General features: G+C 55.3%; 1 protein-coding gene across 1 annotated transcript; it reads left to right on the top strand.

Moving 5' to 3' along the window:
• Window positions 1-587: 587 nt before the first annotated feature.
• SDCBP2 (syndecan binding protein 2) lies at window positions 588-5,605 on the top strand. Its single transcript, XM_024200946.2, has 8 exons — window positions 588-688; window positions 1,109-1,172; window positions 1,739-1,848; window positions 2,569-2,733; window positions 3,178-3,353; window positions 3,449-3,620; window positions 4,658-4,749; window positions 5,476-5,605. The coding sequence occupies exons 1-8, from the start codon at window positions 635-637 to the stop codon at window positions 5,528-5,530; spliced, it is 888 nt and encodes a 295-aa protein (XP_024056714.1). The 5' UTR covers window positions 588-634; the 3' UTR covers window positions 5,531-5,605.
• Window positions 5,606-10,252: the final 4,647 nt, after the last annotated feature.

Below are 10,252 nucleotides of genomic sequence, written 5' to 3'. Positions count from 1 at the left end.
GTGGTTTAGGCTCAGGTTTTGCTTTGAGCTGATGTATTTGAAAACTGCTGGAACTGTAGGCTGTCATTTTAATTTGCACGGGGTTTCCTGGTCCGGCTTGCAAGCTAGGGAGTGCTGTAGCAAAGTGTGCAGGAGAGAAAGAAACAGCTTAAAGCAAGGCCGGGGTGAGTTGTGCATCACTGCCTTAGGGAGCAGCCTGCTTCATCTCTCTCTGGATTTTGGTTCTGGTATGTGAGGGTTCTGGAGTCTAAGAACAGTGCAATGTTACCTTGCATCCAGCAACACTCCAGCAAGAGTGTTTTATGGTCTCTCTGACCTCTTGGGCTGTGTGCCATGTACATACCCCATTGGAACCTGAAACTTGGGAACTGGGGGACAGTACTTGCCCAGCCCCATGTAGACTGGCCCTGCAGCGTGCTGACTCTGGACATTAATGCCGCAGCGTGTGGAGCTTTGTGCCCCGAGAGGCTGGGCCTTTCCTTGCCCTGGTACATCAGGCGGCTCAGAATAAGGTTTGACAATGAACTGGGAGGGCGGGAGGAATGTAACCTTTGCTCTCTGTTTGCGCCAGAGCATCTGTCTCACCCTTGCCTTCGCATGCCTCTTACAGGTGGTTCCTGTATAGGAAGCAGCCATGTCAACTCTATACCCATCCCTGGAGGACATGAAGGTGGATCAAACCTTGCAGGTAAGAGGCTGGGTTGTGGGTCCAGTTGACACCAAGCTCGGCTGTTGGAGCAGCTTCTGCCAAGGCTCCAGTGTGGCCCCGTCCGTGTGGAGGGGCGGTGACGGTGCGCCCTGACGGCCTTGCGCCTAGTGATGCACTATGTCACTTTTCAAGCAAAGGCCTCGGACACTGAGTGAGCAGGGTCCCCGCCTTGCCTGTGGTTTGGTTTCAGTGACCAGCTCAGCTTTGTCTCCCAGCCCCCTGCCCTGAGAACGTGTCTCCCAGCCCATTACCCGGTGCTGAAAGGGAAGGCGTGGATTCGCTCCAGCCACTGACAGAGCCCAAGCACCCCCAGGAGCTGGGGTGATAAAATGTGCCAACCCTGCCCGCTCTCCGTGCCCACTGCCGTCCCACACAGTGAAGTCTGTCTTCTCTTCCCAGGCTCAGGCGAATGCAGCCACCAGGGCTGTGGCTGGGGTTGCAGAGAAGTCAGAGCCAGCGACGGGTAAGTCCCAGCTGAGACTCGGCTTCTCACCACGAGAGGTGGTTTTGAGGGACAGGCTTCTAGCCCAGGAGTGGTTCCGATAGCGGCTCAGGGTGCAGGGGACAGCACTTATTCCCCAGTGAACAAAGGGTTAATTTCAGCTGCACTCCCCTCTCAGGCCAGGCGCAGTGAGGAGGGGCTGTGAACTGGCTGTTTGGGGTGATGCAAGGGGGAGGGGACGTCTGGGGGAAGGTCAGATCTTTGCCCTGAGGCTATAGGACAGGGATGGCCAAACTTACTGACCATCCGAGCCGCCTATGACAACGTTCAGCAGTTGGAGCACTGGGGCGCACCTGCTGGGGCTCAGAGCGTCAGCCCCGCAGTGGGGTGGTGGGGCTAAGGGCTTCTGTCTTGCGGGGTCTTGGGGCTGCAGGACGTGGGTAATTGCTGTTCATCTCGAGGGAGGCACTCGAATCCTGTGGCAGGAGGACAGGGCCCCAGGGCTGCGAGCTCCCTGGCTGGCCCAGGCGGCGCCTGGCCAGCTTAGCTCTCTGAATGGACAATGTTCTTCTCTCTTCCCCCCTCAGCCCCACCTGTTCTGTACCCAAACCTCACGGAGCTTGGGGATTACATGGGGCTCTCGCTCTCCAGTGAAGAGGTCCAGAAGGACCTAGCCCTGGTCCCAGCAAGTGGCAACGTAGGTATCGCTGTCTGTCCAGAGAATGTAACTGTGTCTGTCTGTCCCCCCGCTGGCACCACTCACGGCCTAGGCCCCAGTAAGCCGTGTCCTCGTCCTCACCCCCACTGGACACTCTGTAGCGTCTCCTGGGAGGAGGGGACGGACCCTGGCAGAAGTCCCCTTCAAGAAGGAGTTGGTCTGGTGCCTGAGGAGTGGGCCTGGGAGAGCCAGTCTGAGTCTCGCTTCCTGGCCGGCCCGTAGATGGCTCTCGGGGATTAAGCTGATGCCAAACTTTGGGCTGTCCCTCGTTTCTGGGGAATGTGGCGTATCCGTGTCTCCTTCACCGCTTGGAATCCCGCCTTCCCACACAGCCCACAGCCCCGAGTCACTGGTTACTCCTGATGCCACCGGCTTTTGCTCCTGGCACCTTGCTGGGCCTTGCACTTGGCATCTGCAACATTCTGCAGCAGTTCTGGAGGAAAGACCTTTGCTGATCCCTGGCCCATGGCTGTGAGGTGCAAGGGGCTGGGGGATGTGTAGGCGGGGTCCCCTCCCTCTTCTGCTGCCTGGCTCTGCTACCCGAGAGTCTCCCATCTCCCCCCACACCTCACCCCCCGCTGCCCACTCCAGTGATAGACATATGTGAGGGACCATCTTCCCCCTCACTCTCATTCCACCCCATGGACCATCTGCACTTGAGTTGGCTCAGATTGTTCACGTGGTGATTGGATTCTCCAGCAGGCAGGGGCCCTGGTCCCTTCCTCCCAGGGTGTGCTGGTCGCCCCACTGACGGGAAACAACCTCGGGCTGCGCAGGGCAGAGATCAGGCCGGGCCTGCGGGAGCTCCACCTCTGCAAGGACGAGCGTGGGAAGACTGGGCTCCAGCTGAAAAGCATCGACCAGGTGGGTTCTGAGGCCAGTGTGCACCACTCACCTTGGGTTCCCTGCGGTCCCATCAGGCCTGGCTCCTGAGCGCTGGGGCTGGGACCTCGGGGTTGGATGAGAATAGTACAAGGAGAAGCTGGACCCCTTTGGGATAGTGATCGGTTTGGTCTGAGGATGCACTTTGCTGTGCTCTGACCGTGAGACGGGGTCCCAGGAGCCAAACTCCCTGGAGCCAGCCTGGTGCCAGGGTCGCCCCGGCAGCGCCCGCTGTGGTCCTTTACCTCTGTCACAAACCCTCACGTTGCAGCCCCAAATCCTTCCAGCTGAGGCCTGGCCAGCATCCCTTGCTGAGCCACTCTGCAGTCAGCTGGAGGGGTCGCCGCTGAGCGATGCGAGCGCTGTCCCGGACACAGGATGCCTGGTGCCGCCCATGTGACGGTCTGACTCCTTCTCCTCCCGCAGGGGGTGTTTGTGCAGCTGGTTAAGGCCATCTCCCCAGCGTCCCTCGTCGGGCTGCGCTTCGGGGACCAGGTGCTGCAGATCAACGGGAAGAACTGCGCTGGCTGGAGCACGGACAAGGCCAACAGGGCCCTGAAAAAGGCCGCCCCGGAGAAAATCGTCATGATCGTGCGAGACAGGTGAGTGGGGTGGGGGGTGCTCAGCCTGCGTCCAGCTTCCCCAGTGGAGCGTCAGGTCCTGACTAACCACCCGTGTCCCGGTGCCCCCCCCCCAGGCCCTTCCAGCGCACGGTGACGATGCACAAGGACAGCACGGGGCACGTGGGGTTTGTCATCAAGAAGGGGAAGATCGTTTCTCTCACCAAAGACAGCTCTGCAGCCCGGAACGGCCTCCTCATCAACCACTACATCTGTGAGCTGAACGGGCAGAATGTCATCGGCCTGAAGGTAAAGGCCCCCGGCGAGATGGGCCGGGAGGGGTGCGCGCGGGAGACTCCCGGAGACAGGCGCCTGGCCAGGAAAGGGACCAGCTTGTGACCATCCCTCGCTCGGGGCCTGGTCCCACAGCAGGAGAATCCCGCCTGTCTGGGGGAGCCGTTGGAAGCACGGGCTTGGGTGCCCTACAGTTGAAGATTTGTCTCTCTCTTGAGAAACAGGAACTGAGTGTTCTGAGAAGCTGCCACTGTGGGTTACTGATGCCTCCTTGTTCATTGCTGCTGTTGACGTGTTTCCTGTGGCGATCACTGTGATGCAGTCAGAGCAGCTGGGTACTGAGGAGTTTGAGGGGAAGATTTTTAGAGCCACCCAGCCCCTTTCAGTGGGACTAGGGTCTCGAACGCCCCCTTGTGGCTTTGAAAATCTCCCCCAGGTGGTTTCTTTGATTAAAAGAAAAAATTGTGGTTGGAGGCTGAAGGAAACTGATCTCTAGTTAAATGTACCAGAAATTAAATGATAAATTGGAGTCTTTTGCTGCAGCAAACACTCAGTGGCTGTTTTGGTCCCTCTTCCCAGGCCTTCCTTTTACTGGGGGACCAGCGTGCCCCAGCCCGGGGCGTGGTGGGGCGAAACAAAGTCTTTTTTCATGTCATTTAGTGAAGTTAACTGGTGTGTTGTCAGCCTGAATAAGGGCTGCTTTATGGGAGGTTTGTGGGAGGTCCCTGCAGCTGCCTCTAGTGGGTGAGTCTTTTGGTTTTAAAGGCTGCCGGGTTAAAAACGTTTTTAAAAAAATCAAGGCTGATTTTTTTTTTAATAGCTAGGTTTGCACAGCTGTCCATGCAAATAACCCCCTGTGCATGCATAACTCACGCGTAGCAGGGAACTGACGGGCCTACGCTCTGGCCATGCTACATCCCCTTTGTGCTGCTGCAGGAGTGCACAGCGGAGTGGCAGCTGTGCGTTCGCTTTGCCTGGGGGGGGGGGAAACGCTTGGCAGGTGCAGTATCTGGGGCTGTAATATCGTGTTTCTCAACTCTTCCCCCCTCAAGGACAAACAAATCCTGGATATCCTGGCTACAGCTGGTAACGCCGTCACCATCACCATCATCCCCACAGTGATCTACGAGCACATGGTCAAACGGTAGGGACACTGGCGTCCCACACACGTACAATGGCAAAGTGAGGCCTCCTGGCCCGGCGCGTCCCAGCTGGAGGCATCTGTGAGCTCTTCATAGAGTTCTGTTAGAATTCAGAGCCCTGGCTCCAGCCGGGGCTTTTATTACAGTGTAGGCTGCGCTGGTCCCATTTGTGCACTGGGGATCAGCAGGGAGGCTCTGAGCTGAAACGAACACGGTTGTGAAGTGGTGAGCGCTTTCAGCCACAGGTGCTAGAGAAGGGTCAGGTTAATTACTGTAAATTGCTAACAGATTATGCCTTTCATAGGTGCCAAAAATCCCACACTGCCTCTGGATGGTGGTTAGCGCAACGGGGCAAAAACCAAAACCCCCCGGCGCCAACAGCGCTCATGCAAAGTCCCACAGCTCCCTCAGCAGGGTTTTTGCAGGCCCGTTCCTCCACCTTCCTCTGTACATTGCATGGTTAATGTGGACGCCGTTCGAGGCAGGGACCATGTCATGTTCCTTTTCTGTACAGCACCTGGCGCACTCTGTACTACATACATTGGTTTACCTAGTACAGTTTTTTTGGTGCTGTTCAGGAAGAGTCAATTCCTGCCCTCCCCACCCCCCAAAAATGTCCAGTAAGTAGGCTCTGGCCAAGGGAAGGAGGAGGGGTGCTAGGTAAAGATACTGGGCAGATCCTTTGCACAAACACTTCCTAACTGACCTTTTTTCCATCTACGAACTAGGCTGTCACCGAGGCAGATCAAGTCATCCATGGACCACTCGCTTCCTGATGCTTAAAGCCAGGCCCCTGGTCAGCGGGAGCTCAGAGAATCTTCCTTCCTCTTATTAAATGCAATCTACCAAAGACTTTCCTACAATGCCTGGGAAAACAGGTGCATCTCTATGGGGGATATTCTAGAACAAAGACCAACTGTTTCCTTTAATCTTTTATTCATTCACCTGGACACCTTGAGACTGTTTTGTCCATCCAATCGGCTGGTGTCCGAAGGAGCGTGGGGAGGTGGAGGTGGGTAGAGATGCGGGTGAACATACACAGAGGCGAGGTGAATGGTTCTGGGGGGCCTCCCTGGTGGAGGTCATGTGATGCAACTCTTTCGAGACCCACACAAAGAGAGCTCTTTTATTAAACTAAATTAAAGCTGCTCCTATTTGCCTGTTCTTAAACCGAGGGAAGTGAGGGTAGGTTTAGGAGCTAATGAATGGCTCAGTGGCCACTCCAGCATCGAGTGTGCCAAAGCCACTGTGCAATACCGCCCCCAAGTAGTTTACTATTGAAGGGTGAGCCCTGCGGCTGGCTAGCAATGCATTCGCACTTGTTCCTCTTTGCACAACGTGGGACTTGACAAGCAGTGTGTGTGTGTGGGGGGGGAACCATGGGCATGAGTTCTTCTTCAGCTAAATCCCGGGCCAGCTGCGGTGCTTGAGGGAGGTGTTTGCAGAGCAGGTCGGATCCGAGGGGGTTTGTCCCATCACGATTAATGGGTAGAGTAGGTGAGAATGGGAAAGGCCTCAAGGCAGAAAGACAGGCGTATGTTAATACACCCAGGCTGCTACCCAAAGGGGCGTAGTGGGGACTGGTGGACTGAAGTCCCAACACAATGCAGCATAAAGTCCCCAGTCCTGGCCCAGAACGCCATACTCAGCACTGTCAGAAGAAGTCTTATTCCTTTCTCCATGGTCCACTAGAGCCACGTTGTGCTGGGCCTCTGCCCCACTGAGAATCAAGGAGTTAAACTAGAACTGCCCTATCTCCTGTCTGCTTTATCAGCCTTCCTACTTCCCCAGTCCCTCCCTGAGACACACCCCACCAGCACGGCATGAATGAAAGCCTCCGCTGAGCCATCAAGCACAAGGCACTCTGGGTGTTGCCGCTTCCCCATCCCTGGCTTGGGTTTGACTGCCCAGGCCCGAGAGCCGGTTAGTGCCCTGGGAACAGAATGGACATTCTGGGTGGAGACATCACGTCTGGGCAGCAGGGCTAGGCCCTAACTCTAGCAATGTTTCATCGCTCAGAGCAGGGCCGCCCAGAGGATTCAGGGGGCCTGGGGTCTTCGGCGGCGGGTCCCGGAGCGAGTGAAGGACCTGCAGCCGAATTGCTGCATAAAACTCTCGTGGGGGGCCCTGAAAACTCTCGTGGGGGCAAACTGCCCCACTTGCCCCCCCCCCCCCCCCCGGGTGGCCCTGGCTCACAGGGGAACATCTGTGGAACGTGCGCTCCAGCCCAGCTCACTCCAGAGCAGAAGCCTGCGGCCGGCTACATGGAAACAGCCACGGCAGAGCCCCAATGACATTTATTACATCCACCAACAGACAAAGATTACAGGCCCCTGGGAACAAAAAGTGGTTACAGCTTTTAAGTTCTGTATTTAAAAAATATATAGATTTCTCTTTCAAATATAATCCTACACTGATTTCTCAGCAGAGCTTTGGATAGTCTAACAGACATGTACACACATTCACAAATACATCGCACAAGAGCCTTATATCCTAGTTCCAATTACCGTTGCCATTTTGCCTAGGTTTTGTCCATTTCTCCCCCAAATACTTTATATTACATTATCAAACCCCAGGCTCCTTCACCCCCGGCTCCCCCAGCTGGCTACCACATTTTGAAAGTCAGTAGCCCACTTTTATCCTGCAACAAGCTCTTGTCTCAAAGGGATCTTGATTTGTGACAGTCCAGGCGTGCTGGATACAGGTTGTGAAAGTACGAGCATGTGGCAACATCAACACATGCAGCAACACCCCCTTGCCCCCCCCCCAACAGTAACTGGGGGGCAGGAGGCACGTGACCAAGGTAGCCAGCCACCTGTGGTAAAGTCTAAATAAAGCTGTTTGACAGTCTGACCCAGAGGGCAAAAAACACGGGGAGGTGTACCAATGTGATCAGCCCCAGATGATTGGACCCCGCCAGAAAACTAGCTTTAAACCATCACAAAATAAAACGATTACAATAAATACTCCCTCACCCCACATGTGTGGAGGAGAGGGCAGCAGGGCGGGGGGGGGGGAGATGTAAGAGCAGAAACATTGTTAGTTCAAGTAATCGTAAAGGTAAACAAAACCTTTGCAGCCAGATTCAGAAACACGTGTGTGCAATTCTGTACACAAGGTGTATGTGCATAGTTATCACTGTGCATGCGTGTGTGTGTGTGTGTGTGCGTGTGTACAAAAATGCACTCACGCCATTCTGAAGCCCTAGCCCTTTGGGTCAGTCACTTCCCAGAGAAGACAGGGGCAAGGCCACCCACGCTCACGGAGTTGATTTTATGCGCTCTCAGGGCTAAACACTGCAGATAACCCCGAGCCGATTACCCGTCAGAGCACTGGAGCGTACGCCAACAGCCTTGTGCTGAACATCTAGACTGGCAGAGGAAATGGTTTGGATGAGGCCTCATTCTCTCTAGGCATCTGTCCCCAGCTGATCAATCTCTGCAGTGAGATTTGGCTTTTAAAGGCATTTCCGGAGGCCACCTTCACTTGAAGATGTTTTCTGCCAGCCTGAGTTTTAGACAAGCTGCCTCCAGAGACCAGGGCTACGTTCTACCTGTGCCCCGCGTGGCCCTCTGCCTTCTCTGTTCTGTCCCCCCCGACTCCATGCCAGTTCCAGCATCTCTAGCTTTCAGAATCAGCACCGAAAGCTCTGCGGCGATGGGTAGCCAGACGCCCCCTCAGCTAGCGTAACCAAAACACTCTCACCCTGCACTCCTAGCAGACACTCCAGGACTGAAGGGAGCTGCGCTATGGCCTGAGGAAACCCAGCTGTTCTCCCTGCCCCAGGACGAAGAGCTGGGATGGACGCAGAGCAGCAGCAAAGGACTCCTTGGTTCGTCCTTTCAGGACTCTGCCAGCAGTGCAGACGTCAGCCTGTCATCGAAACCTGCAGCAGAGAAACCTCTACAATGGAGCTTCCGTTTGCAAAAAGTGAACATAGTGCAAAGCACGGAATGAAAGATACAGAACTTAAGGAGTTCTCACCGTGGGCAACCTGGGTGCATATGTAATACTGCCCAGAGATACAGCAGGTGGCTCTGGAACTTCACATGAGGTATATCTGGCTTCTCTCGCTTGCCCACCGGGCCCTTACTGTCACATCTTCCAGGATGCAAAAAGTTTTAGAACTGGGTCAGCAAAGCAGGACTTGAACCAACAGGTCCAAATCCCCAGGAGGGGCCAAGGATAAGGGAGTGACGTTCACGTGGTTTCCAAAGTGAATGTATAGGCAAGCATCTGTCCACTCTGTCCTCTGAGGGAAGGGATTCTGAGTCACTGACTCTCCCACGGGCAAAGGGAGCAGACCTGGGCAACCTTCGTTGCTCCAGCCCTGCTCCTAGAAGCTACGTTCTGCACCGGCTCTCACACCGCTTGAGACTAGACGCCTCTCTGCAAACCGGGAATTCAGGCCTCTCCCTGTTTCTTCTGCAAAGCGTGTTGGGAATAAGGACATCTATTCTAGAGAGGCACCTCCCCCATTCTAGCCCTTGTCCCCATCTCTCCTGCCCAGGCCTTCTTGAGTTCCCCTTTGTTTTCTACACGTTAAAATGAGGCTCTGCTACAGCCATTACCCTATGTCCTCGGAGCCCTGGGCAGGGTTTGACCCACAGGGCTCCCCTCACACTGACGGCAGGCGTGGCGGGTTCCTCTTGGGACTCAGGAACAACTGTCAGAACAAGTCCAATGCAATAAAAGGGCAGGTGGGCAGCTAGCCTTTCAAATGGCCCTGCCATGTCCAGAGGGAACAACAGAAGTGGACTAGTGAGGGGAGGCAGGGTGGGGTGGAGGGGATCCATCAGTCCAGGGAAGGGCTTGCAATGCTCTGTCTCCCTACATGAAGTGACCGTGGGTCCGTCTACACAGCAGAAAGAGTCCCATGGCAGCAAGTCTCAGAGTATCAGGTTAACTGACTCGGGCTTCTGCAGCAGGTTCAAAATAGCCAGTGTAGATGTTGGGGTTGCGCTGGAGTCCGGGCTCCGATACCGGGTGAGGGGAGGGTCTCAGAGCCTGAGCGAGAACGTCGACACTGCAATTTGTAGCCCTGCAGCGTGAGCCTGAGTCCGCTGACCTGAGCTCTGAGCCTTGCTGCCGCAGGGGGCTGCGCTGTGTAGACGCACCCTGCAAGTACACATCTGTGCTACAGACGTCACTTGCGGACAGTGCAAAATCCATCAGCTACATCACCTGCTGGGCGAGTGTCCTGCAGCGTGGAGGCTGGGGTGCCCCCCCAACTCTGCTCTTCCAGAATTGGCCTTTTTTATTCCTCAAACATCTCAGAAGCCAAAGCAAACCCAGAAGCTCATTTTCCTCAGGCCCCTGGCAAGCCCCCTGGAATTGCATATTCTAGCTGCAGCAGATCAGAGGATGTCAAGTTGCCCATGTACTTCAAATAAATAAAACAAACGTTTGGTGTCTCTGGAATTTACAATCAGTGGTCAGATAAATTCTGATCGTTTCACCAAGTCGGATCTTGAAGCATGTGCAATGTGTTTGCTTGGTGGAAGA

The sequence above is a fragment of the Terrapene carolina genome, unplaced genomic scaffold (genome assembly GCF_002925995.2).
Source record: "Terrapene carolina triunguis isolate 2854851 unplaced genomic scaffold, T_m_triunguis-2.0 Scaffold130, whole genome shotgun sequence".
In the NCBI taxonomy this organism is placed as follows: Eukaryota; Metazoa; Chordata; order Testudines; family Emydidae; genus Terrapene; species Terrapene triunguis.
The sequence above is the reverse complement of the archived record's forward strand: the minus strand, read 5'-3'. Positions and strand labels throughout refer to the sequence as shown.